This window comes from Trachypithecus francoisi, unplaced genomic scaffold (assembly GCF_009764315.1).
Source record: "Trachypithecus francoisi isolate TF-2019V2 unplaced genomic scaffold, Tfra_2.0 Lachesis_group5, whole genome shotgun sequence".
NCBI lineage: Eukaryota > Metazoa > Chordata > Mammalia > Primates > Cercopithecidae > Trachypithecus > Trachypithecus francoisi.
Window position 1 is genome coordinate 101,683,325 of NW_022681470.1, and position 21,332 is coordinate 101,704,656.

Below are 21,332 nucleotides of genomic sequence, written 5' to 3' on the forward strand. Positions count from 1 at the left end.
CAAATTCCCTCTTCTATGCACCAGCCAATTTCTTGGCAGTTTAGAACAGCTGTTTTGTCCTTTCTTCCAGCTGGCAAAGGTTCAAAAACATCAAGATACAGCCTCAGAAAGCTTCACACGAGGAAGAAATTTTAATGAGAAAAATCTCACATTCTGTATTCACTTTTGTTTTCATTTTCATTTTAGCATGTAAAATGTCAAAATACTGAGCTGTTGAGTACAGTATCAAACATCTGGCAATTCTGGACAAAAGATGAGCAAAACTCAACAGTCCTTTTTCTTTGTAAAGTTCAAATGGCCTTAGGAGTTAATACCATAGGGGTAGGGTGCCGTGGCTCATGCCTGCAATCCCAGCACTATCGGAGGCGAGGCAGGCAGATCGCTTGAGCACAGTAGTTCGAGACCAGCCTGGGCATCATGTGAAACCCGTCTCTACAAAATATACAAAAAAAATTAGCCAGGCATGGTGGTGCATATCTGTAGTCCCAGCTACTCAGGAGGCTGAGGTGGGAAAATGACTTGAGCCTGGGAGGCAGAGGTTGCAATGAGTGGAGATCGTGCTACTGCACTCCAGCCTGGGTGAAAGAGCCAGACCCTGTCTCAAAAACCAAAACAAACATTATATCAGCTGGTAAAATAACAAACACATCCAACATTAACTACCGCAATTCCTTTCAACCAGAATAATCTTTTACTCAGATAAAAGTATCCTGGTTTTAGGCTATGCGTGTGATGTAATAATAACAGACAGAGAGATACAGAAAGCTCAGAGCTTGTGGTATACAGAAGAGTATTATTGCATTCTTTATTTGCTGGCTTCGGTACATTCTTAGGAGATAGAGGGAGGGAAAAAAAATCAAAACTAGAGGGGTCTGGTGCTGATGGACCAGATCAACTTGTTCAAACTTTGATTCAACTGTTAAGGTATTCAGGACTGGAACTAAGATGAGAGGAGCAAGGTACTCACCTGAGGTATGAAATTTAAACAGTGCCAAAACTCAGTAGTCAAGATAAATAATATTTTAATGCGATATTTTAGAAAAAAATTAATGCAAAAAAATCCACAATGAACAAAATATCAAAACTTAAAAAAAAAAAGGCAGGATCCAACCATGCATTTTCATGATTCAGGGAGTGTCTTACTTGCTCCATCCTAGTCCAGGCCCAACTCGTTCATCCCCAGATGATGTGCCAAAAGCCAAATCTTTAGAGGCGTCTCCTCTGGTGCTCTCTAGTGCTATGTTCTGCTGACCTTGTTGGCAACAGCTCTCTGTTATGAATGGCCGGACATCAGGTGGCACCTTTAAGACATCACAAGGTAAAAGCAGCTCTCTGAGCTATGGCCAGCTCTTCCAACCTCCTTCCAAACAGTCTTACGTCTCAAGGGGAAGTTTCTGTAATGTATAGGGCATCAGGGAGAGGGAAGAATGGGGTAGAAAGTAGAAAGGGGAGATAATGGGAGAGGGAAAAAAAGAACAGGTGACCTCACGAGTTGGCACTAATGTAACTAGAGTGCAATATTTCAAGAGTCTATCTTTTTAAGAAAACCTTGAGCCCCAACTCTCATTTGGAGGCACCTGCTCACTCACCTCCAAAACCAAATCCACCTCACCTCTATTCTTCTTTTTCACACTGTCTACAGGTAGTTCTGGAAATCAAAGTGGCCAGGCTGCTTCCTGCATGCAGCCTGTGGTGAATTCAAGTAGTTTAGGATACTTCAGATTGGAGCCTCTCCACTGTGAATAGCTGCTCATCCCCAAGTACCAAACCTAATTTTGTGACAATGAAAACCATCTGCAGGTGCCCCCTGCTGGTGGTACTATCCTAAAGACTTGCCCTCACTGATGTATTTTGTTTGGTCAATGGTCCAGAAAGTCACAGTCACAGTCATCAATACTATTCCCTATGCCCTTACACCTAAGCAGGTTCCCTTATTTATGCTACCTGCCAGGCATCTGCAGGTGTGTGGCATTTGCATTTTCCTTCTATGGATTCCTAGTTCCTCATGGTGGGAACCTGGGGCCCGACTTCTTGCCTCTCAAACTACTAATATGTCTGCCTCACAGGGCCAGGCACTTCTCTAGTCTTGAGTCACTCATGTCATCTTTTTAACCTACCCTTGGGTAGGACACTGGAGCCATAGATGTGAACCTCAGCCTTTAAGGCATGCAAGAAGACAGCTGAAGTCCCCAGGGCCAGTCACTGCCAGCAATGTCTTCCAGGGGTGTTTGAAGGGATGACTGAGCAAGTAGAGTCTGAGTTTGTTATTGTTCTGAGGATATAGACAAAAATGTTTAACAAGGCTCACATAGCTTGGCATAGTCTTCAGCCTCAGCTCTGGTTATACTTCCCCTTCCCTTCTGTGCTTAGTTTGTACTAGTCTTGTTCCAGAAGAAGAAAGAGAGAGAGAACTAATTCCGCTGCTCTTCTGGTGTCCAGGAGCTCAGGTAATGGATACAGACTGTAATAGGCAATCTCTAAGTTGGTCCCCAATGATCCCTATTCATCAAACCCTTGTGTAATTCCCTCGCCTTGAGTCTAGTACTCATTTCTAATGAATACAGTAGGGCAGCAGTGATGGAATGTCACTTCTGAGATTAGATTATTTTTAAAAAGCAAGAACAACAGTGGCTTCCATCTTGAGTACGCATGCTCTCTTTCTTTTAGATCAGTCGTTCTGGGGGAACTAAGCTACCGTGTTATAAGCAGACTTATGGCGTGGACAGGAACTAAAGCCTGCCAAACACCATGTGTGTGAGTCTGAAAATGGACCTTTCAGTCCCTGTCGAGTCTTGAGATGACAGCAGCCCCAGCTGAGTGCTTGACTGCAACCTCATGAGAGAACTTGAGACAATTCTACCCAGCTAAGCTGCTCCCAGATTTCTGACCCTCCAAAACTGTGAGTACTAAATACTTGTAGTTTTCAGCCACTGAGGTGGTTTGCTATGCAGCAATAGTAATAGTAACTAACACACAGACTTCTGAACCTTTCCTCAATCCAAGGTCATTCTGTGGAGTTAGAGATCCAGCTCTCCCATTCACAAAGAAGCTATTATTCTCTCTACAGTAAAGAAAGACAAAGAAGTCAGAACAGTTTTTTAAGGCTGCATATCAGGAAACTAGATGTATGGTGAAAATTTGGGAGCGATAAGTAGGACCTTTCCCAGTCTGTAGAAGATACCACCAAAGCATGCTCACTTGAGAATGTGCTTTTAATCACTACCAAGCACACTTTTTTTCTTTTTGAAGATATGTACAAACAATGAAAACCCTTCTTGCTGAAATTACAATACAGATGTACATTTTGGTTGAAATGTTTATTTGGAGATTTCAAAGTCAAGGTTTATATAGCCAAAAGATCATAGATTAGACTCTCATGGAGACAAAAAGGATCTAAAATTTGATATGGTTTGTACTCTAGGGTCACTGCTCATGTTAACATTTCCTTCATTGCATCCACTTTCTCTGAGCTGGTGTTGTAGGGTTAGATGTGAGTGGGAATGAGCATGCATACAGTGGACAAAATCCCCCCATTCTGTAAATGCATGTGCCCATTATTCCGGGCAGTGAGCCCAGCTTGCTTTAAGTCTTTGTTATTTGAATAGTGTCCCAGATTCTCCTTTGAAATGTGCAGTTCACCTATTTTTATTAACCTTAATATGGAGCTCTCTGATGCTTTTTTGATAGATTCTTGGTCGTGCCCGGGTACACTTCCTTTCATTTTAAACAGGTCATATATTTATCTGTGCTGGCCTTCAGGTGGTATGCCATATAAATTAGAAAGCAAATTCTCACAAGGTCAAATTTTACTCAGGTAGCTTATTATTTTTAAACAGATGACATTTTCATATTTGGTATGCTAACTTGGAGACCAGACCATTTTTGTCCAAGTTCCACCAAAGGCTTTTGTTTTATTTGTTTTGTTTTGGTTTACTTTTTAACAAAAAGCAAACCTAGGAAAAAAATTTAAAAACATACATGATGCACAAACACAATTACTCTAATACACATGAAACAGAAAATCAACACCTGCCAATTAAACACAACTTCTACCATTTCATAACTGTGTGATCTTGTCAAATTACTTAACCTCTCTATAAAACTGGGGATAATGATAGCATCTTTCTCACAGAATTATAGTGAGAATTAAATATTATTCTTATGAAATGTTTAAGATAGTGTCTAGCATTTATCATTCACTCAATAAATGTATTAATCATGTAATTATATATGTAATTATGGTGATAATGATAATGTTGCTGCCATGAGATGTCAGGTTTCATGATATAAAATCGTTATAGAATTCTGTTTGGAACTCCTGTGAGACCTAGTATTAATCACCTGTACTTATGAGGCTGCTCTAGCAAATAAATCTAAGAGAACAGGCAACTTCATGAAGAGGTTAAAGGGTCCTAGGGCAGTGGTCCCCAACCTTTTTGGTACCAGGAACCAGTTTCAAGGAAGACAACTTTTCCATGGACGGGGTGGGGGATGGATTTGGAATGATCATCAGGTATTAGATCCTCATAAGGAGGAGGCAACCTAGATCCCTCATATGCCCAGTTCACAATAGGGTTCGCTTTCCTCTGAGAATCTAATGCAGCTGCTGGTCTGCTGATTGACAGGAGGTGGAGCTCAGGGGTAATGCTCGCTGGCCTGCCACTCACCTCCTGCTGTGCAGCCCAGGTCCTGACAGGCCATGGACCGGTACCAGTCCATGGTCTGGGGGCTGGGGACCCCTGTTCTAGGGGAATACCATCACCATGTCTGCTACCCTTCCCACCGTGGGCACTACCACCATTTGGTCACCATATGCAACCCTGTGTGAGGATATTTTTAATACTATCCAGGGTCCTTTTCATTTGAGTGACCTCTATCTCCTTGTTCCACCATCTAACTCCCACCTTCATAATGAGTGGGGAGAAAACCTCCACTAGGGTGAAGCAAAAAACCTCAAACAGAGGCTTCAAACAAAACTTAATATAAAGACTCCAACCATGAAGTTGTCTTTCTTTATTCCCCAGTTATCTTCTTGGTAGGTTTTGTTTTCAGGATCCGCAGGGTACCAAGTTATCTGCTAGAAGGCCCAGGCCTTTTCTTCTTAACAACCCTGCTGCTACCACCATGATGTAAATCACTATGATCTCATATTGGTGTTACTTACTACAATAGCCAGCAAAGCAGCTATTGGCCTCCTAAGGTCTGTTCTCCAATAGCAAAGTGACTTTTTAATATTTTTTGGATCATATGATGTTCCAGGTTTTAACCTTCATTGGCTTCCCAATGTCCTTAGAATAACATCCACTTCTTACCACGGCCTATAAGGTCTCAGGTGACCTGGCTCAGGTTCACCTCTGCCCCCTCCTCTTATTTATTATGATCCAGCTGCACTGGTCATTTTGTTCCTCAAACACACTAAGCTTATTTCTACCTTAGGGGTTTTGCAGTTCTTTCACCTCCTGCTTCAATTCCTCTCTAACGAAGTTTATTTTTTAATAAACTTTATTAATATCAGAAATCACTTTATTTGTATATTTATTTAATTATTTGTTTTCTGTCTATGTCCTCACCAGGCCTACTGAGAATAGAGCCTTTATCCAATAATCTTGTTTCTCATTCTATTCTAGCACCTAGTATTGTGCCTGATATTTCATATATACCTTTTGGAAAGATCTGTGAACGGACTCCAGCTATACTATTTTTTAAAATAGGATTTAATGGAAGAGGAGACCCACAGAATCAAAGGAACAGTTGAAGACTCAAAAGAACAGGCTCAGAAGGGGCAGGAATAGGGGAAGCAATAGGGATCTAGGTAGCAAGAAGGGGCCAATTGGTTCTGGCTGCTTTTTTCTACTCTTATGTTGCTCCACTGATGATGCAATGCTCATAAAATCAGATCATCCTCGTGTGGGTCTCAAGATCATCACTGAGCTCAGGATACCTTAACCAAACTTCCCACCAAGACTATAAACTACGGCAAAAAAGGCAATTCTCGCCACCCAAAAAAAGTAGGGTTATTGTCCAAAGAAGGGAAGGAATGGATACACCCATAGCCAAAAACCCAAAACAAAACAAGAGTCTGCAATAATCTCTCACTTGATATTTTGTCATCTAGAAAACAACTACTTTCTTTCTTTCTTTTTTTTTTTTTGAGACGGAGTTTCCAGGCTGGAGAGCAGTGGCGCGACCTTGGCTCACTGCAACCTCCGCCTCCCGGGTTCAAGTGATTCTCCTGTGTCAGCCTCCTGAGTAGCTGGGATTACAGGTGCCCGCCACCTGTAATTTTTCGTATTTTTAGTAGAGACGGGGTTTCACCATGTTGGCCAGGCTGGTCTCAAACTTCTGACCTCAGGTGATCTGACCGCCTCGGCCTCCCAAAGTACTGGGATTACAGGCATGAGCAACCATGCACGGCCAACATCTACTTTCTTGCAGTATTAACTGATGTTTGTTTAAGAGATATAAATAGATTTCAATATTGAGTCAAATAAAAGAAGAAAGATACCTCTGTTCAAAATTATATAGCATACTAAAATGATGCTTTTAAACGTCTTCTCTGTCCTATGATTCAGAAGAAACTAAAGGTCAGGAGACAGTTCTATGAGACATGTCCTTTTGGATATCCCAAACTAAATTAATTATCTTATTTCCCTGACATCTGCTTCTCGTACCACATTATCTATCTCAGTTAATGAAATTACTATTCACTCTCTGACTGGCCTAGGAATTTGTTTAGAGAGAGTTTACTTGTCTAGAGTAATAAACTGGAGAGTAATATTTGTTTCCACCATCTCCCTCATTTCCCACACTCAATTGATCAAAAAATCCTATCGATTCTAACTCAAATTCTCCAACCTATCTCTTCCTTACCATTCCCAATACCAATGCCTGTGTTCAGGCCCTTATTACCTTTGGCCCTGAACCACTTGCAACAGTTTCTCAGTGATCCCGTCTCCTCACTCAATCCACGTAAGCCCATCTCCCACACGGTTGCCACACTCATGACTCTAAAACAAAGATCTATGTCTGCCAGACTCTTCTTTAAAACCTTCTATAATTCCACACTGTCTATCAAAAATAAAAGCCAACCACCTCCGTGTCTTAGTTGAAATGACAGAACACAAAAGTTTCTCAGAATGATTTATAAATGCAACCCTTTCTTTAATGTGGAGGTTCTTTCACCCTGCTGTACATGAGAAAAGCTGTAGTGCACTTAAAGAACACTGGCGCTAAGACCTCAATCTGAAAAAGTCTGGTTTAATTGGTCTGGAATTAAGCCTTTACATCATCTTTTTAAAGACCTCCCCCGGATAATTCTACTATGTAGTCAGGGTTGAAAACTACTAATTTATAACATGGCCAGAGACACTTCTACTTCCAGACAGCATGCCGTAATAGGGTTCGTATTCATTCTCCTTCACCCCTGACAGGTGAAGTCACCTGTCACTGAAAAAAATAAAAAAAAATTTATTTACTTAAAAATAGGACAAGATATATAAAATAATTATTTTCAGACACTGGATATCAGACAACATAGTAAAGTTATTCAAGAGAAGAAAGAAACAAGCAACGTAAGCCATACAACTGTCCTATTTAACTGCCCAGGAGCTCACAGGTAGCGATAGCAGAGAGGGAATCCAAGCAGAGCCTGGTGATCTTCCTGAGTTGAAGAGATAATGCTGGGATTTGAGAAGGCCAAGGCAGCTAGAGTTCATGGTGAAGAGTACCAGAAAGAAGAGAAGATTCCAGAGATCTGTGGAGAGTCTCCCTGAATATTCAGCTGAGTATTGATCGGTATATCAGAAAACTACCCAGGTTGGGGTAAGAACCACACAAGAGAATCAGATTAAACAATCCTCTTGGCTCACACAAGGCTGGAAGTAGTTTGTTTCATCATCTACTAAAGTGAGAAAAGCCTCATAATTAACAGGATATTGGGTAGAGTACGCAGAAAGGTATCACCCAAGTAATGGGGAAAATTAATCATCTTTAAAAAGCTTCTTGGGTTCCCCATAATGAAACTTAAAAACAAGATCAAGAAGGATCTGTTTCCAATTAACTTAACTGTGACCCAGAATAAAGCTCAATAATGTTTACGGGAATACAAAACTATCTAACACCCAATATGTAAAATGTTCAATGTGTGGCATCAAATCAAAATATTACCAGGTGTGCAAAGAAGCAGGAAACAGCACTCAAAATGAAGAGAAAAATCAATTACTAGAAACATACTCAGAACTGAACAAATGTTAGAATTGTTATTATAGTATTTCAAATGTTCAAGAAAGTAGAACAGATTGATCAAGTGAAGTAAAATATTAATACATGGGCCAGGCACAGTGGCTCACGCCTGTAATCCCAGAACTTTGGGAGGCCAAGGCGGGCAAATCACCTGAGGTCAGAAGTTTGAGACCAGCCTGGTCAACATGGTGAAACCCCATCTCTACTAAAAATACAAAAATTAGCCGGGCATGGTGGTTGGTGCCTGTAATCCCAGCTACTCGGGAGGCTGAGACAGGAGAATTGCTTGTACCTGGGAGGCAGAGATTAGAGGTAGCAGTAAGCTGAAATCAACCTGGGAGGCAGAGATTAGAGGTAGCAGTAAGCTGAGATCGCAACATTGACAAGAGTGAAACTCTGTCTCAAAAAAAAGAAAAAAAATTAATACATGAAAGTTACACACTTCTAGAGATGAAAAAGACTATACCTGAGATGAAGAATACACTGGATGGAATTAACAACAGATTAGACACTGTAGACAAAAAAGTTAGTGAACTTAAAGACACAGCAATAAAAATGATCCAAAAATAAAACAAGAGAAAGAAGACAAAAAGTGAACAGAGCATCAGTGACCAATGGGAACAATTTAAATGACCTAATATATATGTAATTGAAGTCCCCAAAAGAAAGGAGTTACAAAGGGCAACAAAAAATTTTTGAAAAAATCATGGCTGAAAATTGTCCAAGTGTAATGAAATCTGTAAACACACAGATCCAGTAAGTGTAACAAACCCAAAACACAAGAAACATGAAAATAACCACACCTAGGCACATTTTAATGAAATTGCTTAAGATCAGTGATAAAGAAAAAAATTTCAAACTATTCAGGAGAAAAAAAACCATTATATAGAGAGGAACAAGGATAAGAATGAGAGCATAACTTGAAAATTAAAAGACAACAGAGAAGCCACGTGCAGTGGCTCTCGCCTGTAATCACAGCACTTTGGGAGGCTGAGGAGGGCAGATCACCTGAGGTCAGGAGTTCGAGACCAGCCTGACGAACATGGAGAAACCCCATCTCTACTAAAAATACAAAATTGGCTGGGCGTGGTGGTGCATGCCTGTAATCCCAGCTACTCAGGAGGCTGAGGCAGGAGAATCACTTGAACCAAGGAGACGGAGGTTGCAGTGAGCCGAGATGGCATCACTGCACTCTAGCCTGGGCAACGAGAGTGAAACTCTGTCTCAGAAAAAAACAAAACAAAACGAAAAGACAACAGAGCAACATCTTTAAAGAGCTGAAGGAAAAAAAGAGCAGTCACCTGGAATTCTATAACCAGCAGAGTTGGTTTCTTGTGCATACAACCGTGTAGTCACACAGGGCTTTGCACTCAGAAGGACTGTGCTTTGTTTAATGCTCTGTTGTTGATTACTTGAAATTCTTAATAATATTTGAACAGAGGGGTCTACATTTTCATTTTGCATTGAGCCCCACAAAGTATGTAATCAGTCCTAATAGCCAGCAAGAATATCTTTCAAACATGAAGGTGAAATAAAGACTTTTTCACATACAAAAGCCGAAAGAATTTTCCCACCAGCAAATCTGCACAAGAATAAGAAGGATTAAAGAAATTATTTTAGGCAGAAGGAAAATGATACCAGATGAAAATCTAGATTTAAACAAACTAATGAAGAATACTGGAAATGGTAAATATGTCAGTAAATATGAAACTTTAAAAATATCTTTTACATCACTAATGAGTAAGGAAATGCAAATCAAAGCCACAGTGATATTTCATTTTGCACCCATTAGGATGGCAATTATTTTAAAAAACAGAAACAGAAAATAACAGTGTTCATGAAGATATGGGGAAACTGAAACCCTTGTACACTGTTGGCGGGAATGTAAAATGGTGCAGTTACTGTAGAGAACAGTATGGTCGTTCCAAAATAGTAAATATAGAATTACCATATATGCAACAATCCCTCTTCTTTTGCAACACAAAAGAATTGAAAACAGGGACACAGACAGACAATTGTACATCTATATCTGTTGCAGCATTACTCACAGTGGCAAAAGGTAGAAACAATTGAAATTTCCATCAACAGATGAATGGATTAATAAAATGTTGTGTAAACATACAGTGGAATATTACTTGGCCTTTTAAAAGGTACATAATTATAAGCCTGGGCAATGAGGTGAGACCCCATCTCTACAAAAAATACCAAAAAAATTGCTTGTAATCCCAGCTATTTGGGAGGCCAATGTGGGAAGATCAACTGAGCCCACGAAGTCAAAGCTGCACTGAGCCATGATTGTGCCACTGCACTCCAGCCTGGATGACAGAGTAAGACTCTGTCTCACACACAAAAATGTATGTAATTGCAACACATGCTACAACATGGATGACCCTGAAAGAGATTATGCTAAGTGAAATAAGCAGGACGCAAAACAACAAATATATGATTCCACTTATATAAGATGGCTACAGTAGTCAAATTCGTAGAGCCAGAAAGTAGAATAGTGGTTACCAGGAGGTAGGGGAGAGAGAATGGGTAGCTGTTGTTTAATGGATTCAGAGTCTCAGTTTGGGAAAAAGAGAAAATTCTGGAGATGGATGGTGGTACTTGTTGCATAATAATATGAATGTACTTAATGCAACTACTGAACTGTACACTTAAAATGGTTAAACTGGTAAATTTGTGGGGGAAGAAGAGTTTACTTAGCTCTTTTATTTATTTATTTATTTATTTTTAGACAGAGTCCCACTCTGTCGCCAGGCTGGAGAGCAGTGGTGCAATCTCGGCTCATTACAACCTCCAACTCCCTGGTTCACGCCATTCTCCTGCCTCAGCCTCCCAAGTAGCTGGGACTACAGGTGCTCACCACCATGCCCAGCTAATTTTTGTATTTTTAGTAGAGACAACGTTTCACCATGCTGGCCAGGATGGTCTCTATCTCCTGACCTCGTGATCCGCCCACCTTGGCCTCCCAAAGTGCTGGGATTACAGGTGTGACCACTGTGCCCGGCCTATTTAGTTCTCTCTATTCATTTATGCAATGATGGTCTCAGCAGTAGGTAATAGAAATATAACCTTATATTTAAAATTCATTTTTCATTTTGAAATGTTTGGGTCTTTGTCTCTACTTTCTACTTTACTATTTTTATTTATTTATTCATTTATTTTTAACAGTGGTGGATCTGAGATCTACCTTACCGTTTTAAATACTTAACTCCGACCAAATAGAAGATAAATAAAAATTGTATTCCCTTACTTTTCTCTAAGGCCATACTGGTATAACTAGAATTGGCTCTTTAGAATTTAGGTATCATTTATAGTAAGCTGGAGATCTGATCACAGAATGATACATGTAAGAAAGTTATAGCACAAAAAAATGCACAGATATTTTTAAAAGGACAAATTTCAGGACACTTTCCATCTGAGTTCATAAGAAAGTCCTCTTGAGTATCCTTCAAAGTTAAAATACTCTTCCCTTCAAATTCATGAAAATATTAGGATTCATAGAACACAGTGGTCACCTGGTGACATGGCCCATGGTAGCTGAATTAGATTGAGTATAAATGAAGTCTTCACATATTAGCGAAGAGGTTAACAGAAGAAAGGCTAGGAAGTCACTTGAAACTCATGCCCATGGAAGGCCAAATGAAGTTGATTGAACTGTTCCATTAGAAAGATATTATCCCATTGCTTAGCCCTCAAAGTGCTCATACTGCTACTTTCCTTCTTTATACCACCAGTTCTGGGAGCAAACCTCCTGGAAAAATGGAAGTATAGACTGTAAACACAAAACTGTGTGGACAGCAAAGGGACTCTGATGCTCTAGTTGTGTCTAGATACTGTCAAATGTCCCTTGTGATGCACAATTGCCCTTAGTTGAGAACCACTAACCAAAATAAATTAAATAATATATCGTGTTCATGCATCAGAAGACCCAATATTGTTAAGATATCAACTCTCTATAAGTTGATCTATAGACTCAATGCAACCCCAATCAAATAGCCCACTGGTTTTTGTCTATAGTTACAAGTGAATTCTGAAATGTATATGGAAATGCAAATAACATAACACAATGAAAACGATTTTGAATAAGAAGAACGAAGTTCAAGAATTTAACTACATGATTTCAAGACATGTAAAGCTACTGTAACCAAGTCAGTATGGTATTGGTCTAAAGATAGATAAGGGAGGCTGAGGCAGGAGAATTGCTTGAACCCAGGAGGTGAAGGTTGCCGTGAGCTGAGATCGCGCCACTGCACTCCAGCCTGGGCGACAGAGTTAGACTCCGTCTCAAAAAAAGAAAAAGAAAAAAAAAGATAGACAAATAAGTCAGTCAAACAAAATAGAAACCCAGATACAAATAATTACATATGTGGTCAATTGATTTCAACAAAGGTGCTAAAGCAATTAAGTGGAGAAAGGATAGTGCCCTTAACAAACAGTGTCAGAACAACTGTACATCTACATTTGAAAAGAAAAAAAAAAAGCCTTGATCACCATATACAAAAGTAAACTCAAATGAATCATAGGCCTAAATGTAAAAATGCAAAACTATAAAACTTCTAGAAAAAAATGGAATACTTTTATAATCTGGATTAAGCAATGATTTCTTAGATATGTCATTAAAAGCAAAACCATAAAAATTAAAAGCAAAACCAAAAAAAAGATAATGTTTATTTACCACAGCAAAATTTTAAAATATCTGGTCTTCAAAAGACAGTGTTACTAAAATGGAAAGACAATCTGCACAGTGCGAGAACATATTTGCAAAGAACATATATAATAAAACTTGTATTTAGAATATGAAACTAACCCAATGAACTCAGTGAAACCCAGACAACTCAGTGGAAAACAGACAAAAGATTTCAACAGACACTTCACCAAAAATATGTAGATAATAATCAAGCACATGAAAAAAAACCTCAGGCCGGGCGCGGTGGCTCAAGCCTGTAATCCCAGCACTTTGGGAGGCCGAGACGGGCGGATCAAGAGGTCAGGAGATCGAGACCATCCTGGCTAACACGGTGAAACCCGTCTCTACTAAAAAAAAAAAAAATACAAAAAAAACTAGTCGGGCGAGGCGGCGGGCGCCTGTAGTCCCAGCTACTTGGGAGGCTGAGGCAGGAGAATGGCGTAAACCCGGGAGGCGGAGCTTGCAGTGAGCTGAGATCCGGCCACTGCACTCCAGCCTGGGCGACAGAGCGAGACTCCGTCTCAAAAAAAAAAAAAAAAGAAAAGAAAAAAATCTCAATATCATTAATCATTAGGGAAATTTAAATTAAAAAAACATAATAAGATTTTACACCCACTAGAATGGCTATAATAAAAAAGATGTACAGTAACGAGTATTGGGAAGGATGTGGATAAATGAGTACCTTCATACATTACTAGTGGGAATGTAAAAGGTATAACCCTTTTGGAAAACAATTTGGCAGTCTCTTTAAAAGCATGCCTAGTGTTCTATGCCCTGAGAAATGTACCCAAGAGAAATGAAAGATGTGCACAAATAATTATAGTAACTTTATTTGTAATAGCCATAAAACTGGAAACAACCAAACAAATGGTGAATTAATAAAGTGTAGCACATTCATGCAATGAAATACTACTCAGCAACAAAAGAAAATGAACTACTGATACCCACAACAGCTTAGATAAGTTTCAAAATAATTATGCTGAGTGAAAGAAGCCAGACAACAACAAAGAGTAGATACTATATGATTCCATTTGCACGAAATTCTAGGAAATGCAAAGTAACATATAATGACAAAAGCAGAGGGATGGGAAGGAGGAATTGAAAAAGGGCAGAAGGAAACTTTTTGGGATGATGGATTAGTTTGTCATCTTGATTGTGGTGATGATTTCACAGGTATAAACATATGCTGAAATTTCAAATTGTACACTTTACATATACCCAGTTTATTGTATGCCGATTATATCTCAATAAAGCTGTAGAGCAGCAATAACAAAGAGATGGCTAGACAAGCGTATTACAGTAGTTGAAGTTTGATGTTAGAAACTCATTGAATCTTCTCTGAAGTCTTTGTCCTCTGCAGTTGTCTGCAGGTTTCAGGCTATCCACCTACATAGAATGTGCAATCTGCTGGGCTTCAGAAGCACACATTGAGGCAGATGGCCAACAGCTGAAAATTCACTTAATTTCCTTTTTTAAATAGTTATATACTTGAAAAAGGATCGACTTTGAATTAAATCCTCACAGAAAATTTCTATCACAGCATGGGATTCACTTCAATAAAGCATCTTCCCAGCATCATAAATCTGCTTGTGTCTTTCTGGCAAAATTTGCTTCCCATTCAACCTGGCTTTGTTATCTTGTCAAGCCTAACAAAAATTCACCTCTTGTATAAAGCTGTCTCTGATCATCTGCCTTTTTTAATTTTTAATTTTTAAATTTTTAAGTTTTTAATTTTTAATTTTTTTTTTTTTTTTGAGATGGAATGCTGCCACCCAGGCTGGAGTGCAGTGGTGCGATCTCGGCTCACTGCAACCTCCATCTCCCTGGTTCAAGTGATCCTCCTGCTTCAGCCTCCTGAGTAGCTGGGATTACAGGCACACCGCCACACCCAGCTATTTTTTTTGTATTTTCAGTAGACATGGAGTTTTACCATGTTGACCAGACTGATCTCGAACTCCTGACCTCAAGTGATCCACCTGCCTCGGCCTTCCAAAGTGCTGGGATTAACAGGCATGAGCCACCGTGCCCGGTCTCATCTGCCTTTTAGCACCATAGAGAGGTACCATTAACCACCTGGTTTATATTGCCAGCATGTAGGGGCTGTAATATGGTACCCTAGCCCCACCTCCCTACCCCCATCATTATTTTTTCCTTAAGAAAATAAGCTTGCCACTTAGAATTTAAACTTTACAATTAAGATAAACTAATTTAGAGAATAAATGTAGACACTTGAAATAGTCACAAGGATCCCCAAATCAGACTATAACCTGACTGAAAGTATTAGCATATCAGAGACAGAAAAAAAGGTGTACCTAAGAAGGGAGGATAATCATCAGTGGACACTTACTGTCCAGGAAAAAGAACCCATGTGTACACTTTGATGCTCTGAAGTTATCAAATTATTTGAAATTTAGAATCCACTAATTAATTCCTCTTGCTCTAGATTCAAGTTTCAAAAACAACCTTCTGGCTGTAATTTGGCTCTCAAATGTGGCACATATACCAAGAGATATTTTGCTGGGATCATAAAAGAGAGTCTAGTTCCCTAAGATGTTAAAATTCTCATTATATATTAATAATTTGTTATTCTGGGTTTATAGAGTAGTCCTGTGATTTATCAGTTTAAAAAACAGTCTTGGCTGGGTGCAGTGACTCATGCCTTTAGTCTCAGCACTTTGGGAGGATGGGGTGGGAGAACTGCTTGAAGCCAGGAGTTTGAGACCAGCCTAGGCAACATAGCAAGACTCCATCTCTATACAAAAGAATTTTTAAAAAGTAGCCGGAAATGGTGGTACACAACTGTGATCTCAGCTACTTGGGAGGCCAAGGCAAGAGGATCCCTTGAGCCCAGGAGTTGGAGGCTGCAGGGAGCTATGATTGCGCCACTTCACTCCAATCTAGGCAACACAGTGAGACTCCATCTCTAAAAAAGAAAAAAAAAAAAAAAAGAAAAAGAAAAGAAACAGACTTAACAAGTTAAAGACCAGATTTTGACATATTTTTCAAGATAATGCCATTTTCTATGGCTTGTTAGGGAAGTCAACTTTCCTTGGAGAGAGAGAGAGAAAGAGAGAAAGAGAAAGACGTCTACAGTTCATCTTTCTGTTATAGCGCTTATTCCATACTCCAGTTACTGAAGCGTATTATAGAACTATAGATTCTGAATTACCTGAGGGTAGTTTTGTATCCAGTTTGTGCTGGCCTCCACCATCATTGCTCAATAAATAACACCAAAATGAACTGAATTTGGATAATGTGCAGAGCTGCTTTTTTCACATTTTTTAGTTGACTGAGAGTTAGAAAATCGTACCAAAAACACCACTCCTCAAGTATAACCTCTAATATGCTAACACTCATTAAACCTCTAACACTATAGCTAAAATTGTTATGTTTTTTAAAAAATGCTAAACTGGCGAATTGATTTTTAAATGAAGGGCAAAGTAGCACTAACCTCAGCCAAGTTGCTGTAACTGTTTCATTTGGGAACTGTAAAATTTTAAAAAAACATTTCAAGATTTATCATTACATCAACAAAGATGAATACAGGTGTAGTTTTTCAGATGAGTAACAAGGAAGTTATGAATGTTTGCTATCTCTTTTCACAATTAAGCCACAATTTAGAGGATCAAATTCTAACCCTACAAACTTTTCTTTTAACCAAAGACAGGGAGAAAAGTCATACTCTTGTGATAAGGAGTCATAATTCATTTTAAATTCTGCAGGATTAATGCTGCTTTCCACATGAAAAGAATTCACCCTGTGTATGTCAAGTGATCAAGGAGCCTTGGAATTATAAATACACATTCAGATTATTTTTTTTGTTCTAAGCTTTAAATAAAATTTCAAAGTATTTTATAAAATAATTTACATCCCATATACTTTTTTTAAAAAAAGTAATTATGTCTATAAAAGTAATTTGAATAAGGTGACAAAAATTTTACTTTATAAAAAATCAAACAGCAAATACTTTTTGCTTAATTATTTCTTAGGAGCAGTAATTTATAATGGGTTTCTTAAAAGACATGTGATTCATCAAAAAGCTTATACACCATGATCAACTGGGCTTCATCCCTGGGGTGCAAGGCTGGTTCAACATACGCAAATCAATAAACGTAATCCAGCATATAAACAGAACCAAAGACAAAAACCACATGATTATCTCAATAGATGCAGAAAAGATCTTTGACAAAATTCAACAGCCCTTCATGCTAAAAACTCTCAATAAATTCGGTATTGATGGAACATACCTCAAAATAATAAGAGCTATTTATGACAAACCCACAGCCAATATCATACTGAATGAGCAAAAACTGGAAAAATTCCCTTTGAAAACTGGCACAAGACAGGGATGCCCTCTCTCACCACTCCTATTCAACATAGTGTTGGAAGTTCTGGCTAGGGCAATCAGGCAAGAGAAAGAAGTAAAAGGTATTCAGTTAGGAAAAGAAGAAGTCAAATTGTCCCTGTTTGCAGATGACATGATTGTATATTTAGAAAACCCCATTGTCTCAGCCCAAAATCTCCTTAAGCTGATAAGCAACTTCAGCAAAGTCTCAGGATACAAAATTAATGTGCAAAAATCACAAGCATTCTTATACACCAGTAACAGACAAACAGAGAGCCAAATCATGAATGAATTTCCATTCACAATTGCTTCAAAGAGAATAAAATACCTAGGAATCCAACTTACAAGGTATGTAAAGGACCTCTTCAAGGAGAACTAGAAACCACTGCTCAGTGAAATAAAAGAAGACACAAACAAATGGAAGAACATACCATGCTCATGGATAGGAAGAATCAATATCGTGAAAATGGCCATACTGCCCAAGGTTATTTATAGATTCAATGCCATCCTCATCAAGCTACCAATGACTTTCTTCACAGAATTGGAAAAAATTGCTTTAAAGTTCATATGGAACCAAAAAAGAGCCCGCATTGCCAAGACAATCCTAAGTCAAAAGAACAAAGCTGGAGGCATCACACTACCTGACTTCAAACTATACTATAAGGCTACAGTAACCAAAACAGCATGGTACTGGTACCAAAACAGAGATATAGACCAATGGAACAGAACAGAGTCCTCAGAAATAATACCACACATCTACAGCCATCTGATCTTTGACAAACCTGAGAGAAACAAGAAATGGGGAAAGGATTCCCTATTTAATAAATGATGCTGGGAAAATTGACTAGCCATAAGTAGAAAGCTGAAACTGGATCCTTTCCTTACTCCTTATATGAAAATTAATTCAAGATGGATTAGAGACTTAAATGTTAGACCTAATATCATAAAAACCCTAGAAGAAAACCTAGGTAATGCCATTCAGGACATAGGCGTGTGCAAGGACTTCATGTCTAAAACACCAAAAGCAATGGCAACAAAAGCCAAAATTGACAAATGGGATCTAATTAAACTAAAGAGCTTCTGCACAGCAAAAGAAACTACCATCAGAGTGAACAGGCAACCTACAGAATGGGAGAAAATTTTTGCAATCTACTTATCTGACAAAGGGCTAATATCTAGAACCTACAAAGAACTCAAACAAATTTACAAGAAAAAAACAAACAACCCCATCAAAAAGTGGGTAAAGGATATGAACAGACATTTCTCAAAAGAAGACATGCATGCAGCCAATAGACACATGAAAAAATGCTCGTCATCACTGACCATCAGAGAAATGCAAATCAAAACCACAATGAGATACCATCTCACACCAGTTAAAATGGCAATCATTAAAAAATCAGGAAACAACAGGTGCTGGAGAGGATGTGGAGAAATAGGAACACTTTTACACTGTTGGTGGGATTGTAAACTAATTCAACCATTATGGAAAACAGTATGGTGATTCCTCAAGAATCTAGAACTAGAAATACCATATGACCCAGCCATCCCATTACTGGGTATATACCCAAAGGATTATAAATCATGCTGCTATAAAGACACATGCACACGTATGTTTATTGCGGCACTATTCACAATAGCAAAGATGTGGAATCAACCCAAATGTCCATCAGTGACAGACTGGATTAAGAAAATGTGGCACATATACACCATAGAATACTATGCAGCCATAAAAAAAGGATGAGTTTGTGTCCTTTGTAGGGACATGGATGTAGCTGGAAACCATCATTCTCAGCAAACTGTCACAAGAACAGAAAACCAAACACCGAATGTTCTCACTCATAGGTGGGAATTGAACAATGACATCACTTGGACTCAGGAAGGGGAATATCACACACCGGGGCCTATTATGGGGAGGGGGGAGGCGGGAGGGATTGCATTGGGAGTTATACCTGATGTAAATGACGAGTTGATGGGTGCTGACGAGTTGATGGGTGCAACACACCAACATGGCACAAGTATACATATGTAACAAACCTGCACGTTGTGTGCACATGTACCCTAGAACTTAAAGTATAATAAAAAAAAAAAAAGACGTGATTTATTTAAGCACTATTAACTGAATGTCTGAGTCTGTTTTCTAACATAAACAGTGGATAGTGTTATGAAAAAATAAAATTGTCAGTGAATATGCTAAATTTCATAGTTCACAAATATAGCTATCCAGAACATAGAATACAGATCCAATGACTATTTAGTTTTATAATTAGCACTGTTTTAATCCAAATTCCAATTTTATGCACAGGAAACTGAGGCCTACAGAAATGAAGTAACTTTTTACACACCCATTAGCTCAGAGGCTGGAACCACTATTGCCTGGTAGTTTGATTTATGAGTACTACCTTCCATGAAATAAAAAGCTAAAAATGCTGTGATGAGGACATGTTTTTTTCTAGAAAGGCTGCAGCACAATCTATCTCTTCTCCCAAAAATCGTATGTATGACAGATTTTTATGTTACTGCTACTACATGAAGAAAATTGAGCCTAATCTGTTCGGTCTTCCAGGCCAAAGCAAAGGAAAGGATTGATTTTAGATGGAGCTTGTCCTGCATGGCCTCCATCCAGCCATCAGGCAGGGCTCCAGCTCTGCAGGGGAAGAGAGGTAGCCCAGGAAGAGGGAATCACCCCCCGCCCCACCTTGCGATCTGTATCTAAGAGAAATAACCCTGAAAAGAAGAGGTATAAGAGAAGGCAGTGTGTGCTTTCGTCCGGGTGCATTTCCTGATCCTTCATCTTCCATGACGATCTCTGATGTTTCCATCCTGGTATAGCCTTCTGAGCCATGTGTTCATCTCTCCTTTGGCTCAGCCCAACAGACACAGCCTGCAGTCTCACCTCCATCAACACAGCAAATGTCTATGCCTCAAGCAAAGACCTTGAGGCAGAGACCGAGTTTCCCACGCTTTAGCCCTTCCACGGGCACACCTTTATTTCTGGGCAACTCAACCCTGTCCCTCCTCCTCCTGCCTCCACCACGGGCCCCATTACCTCCCTAACCTTCTCCAAGCAGTAGTCACTCAGCGCCAACCCCTCTCAGGCGTTGGGATCTCCAGTCCGGGGCCCCAGCCCTCCGCGCGGTTCTCCTGCCCACCGCACCGTGCGTTGCCTCCCCCATCGCGTTCCTCAGCCTCCGGGGCTCCAGAGGCAGGAGCTGGCCATGCTCTCACCTCATCCAGGGTGCGGCCGCCGCGGCTGCTTCTTCCTTCTCGGCCGCCGCTGCCCAGCTCCCGGCTGGCTCCGGGCGCCGTCTTTCCCGGCTCGGGGGATGCCGTGGGGACTGAGGGGTTCGTGCCGCGTCCCCGGAACGGTAAGGCGCGTGGTGAGCCCGGCGGGACGCACGACAGCAGCAGCCCAACTCGTATCGGCGGCGGCAGCAGGACCCGCTGTCTGTCCCCTTCATGGATTTCCTGGGCCTGGCCACCTCAGTCTTAACTACGGTTCCTGCTTGTTTTCCTGGTGTCTTCCGGGACTGCCAGGGCGCATCCTCTGGGCCTGACTGAGCATTCCCGTCAGTTCCCTGGGCCTCCTCCGCGGCTGCCTCTGCCACCTGCTCCGCCCAGATTGCTTTGGTCCTTCTCCCGCAGACACACTCAACTGCCCTTCATCATCTGTCATCTCCCCATTCTCTCTCCACCCACTGCCTCATTCCCAGATCCCACTCCGTTTCTTCCTTTCTATCCGCTCCAATGTCACCTGCCCTTTATTTCCAACCTCAAAGAAGTTTCTCCTTTTCTGTCTCTCAAGAGTTTCCCCGGTTTCATCCTCCTCCCCGCGCCCCCGTATCAGTCATCCTTTCATAATTTATCCAGTTTTTCCTATCCTATTAGCTCCAAGGAATCATTACTGCAGGTTGTTGGCTAGCCTCTTTTCTTCCTCTCTGTTTCTCTCTCTTTCCTAAAATCTTTTCCTTTCAATTTTCCCTTTAGTTTTTCAGTTGCAAAAACTTTCTCCCAAACAACCTAAATTTTCATTTCGGTTGAGACTGATTGCAGTTT

At 40.0% G+C, this 21,332-nt stretch overlaps 1 protein-coding gene across 3 annotated transcripts in view; it reads right to left on the reverse strand.

Moving 5' to 3' along the window:
* Positions 1 to 21,069, reverse strand: part of LOC117075461 (myomegalin) — a 276,182-nt gene extending 255,113 nt beyond the window's left edge. For all 3 annotated transcript variants that reach the window (XM_033197849.1, XM_033197848.1, XM_033197852.1), the window contains exon 1: positions 20,505 to 21,069. In XM_033197849.1, coding sequence (XP_033053740.1) covers positions 20,505 to 20,737 — 233 coding nt within the window. In that variant the 5' untranslated portion in view covers positions 20,738 to 21,069. The remainder of the gene's footprint in view (positions 1 to 20,504) is intronic.
* Positions 21,070 to 21,332: the final 263 nt, after the last annotated feature.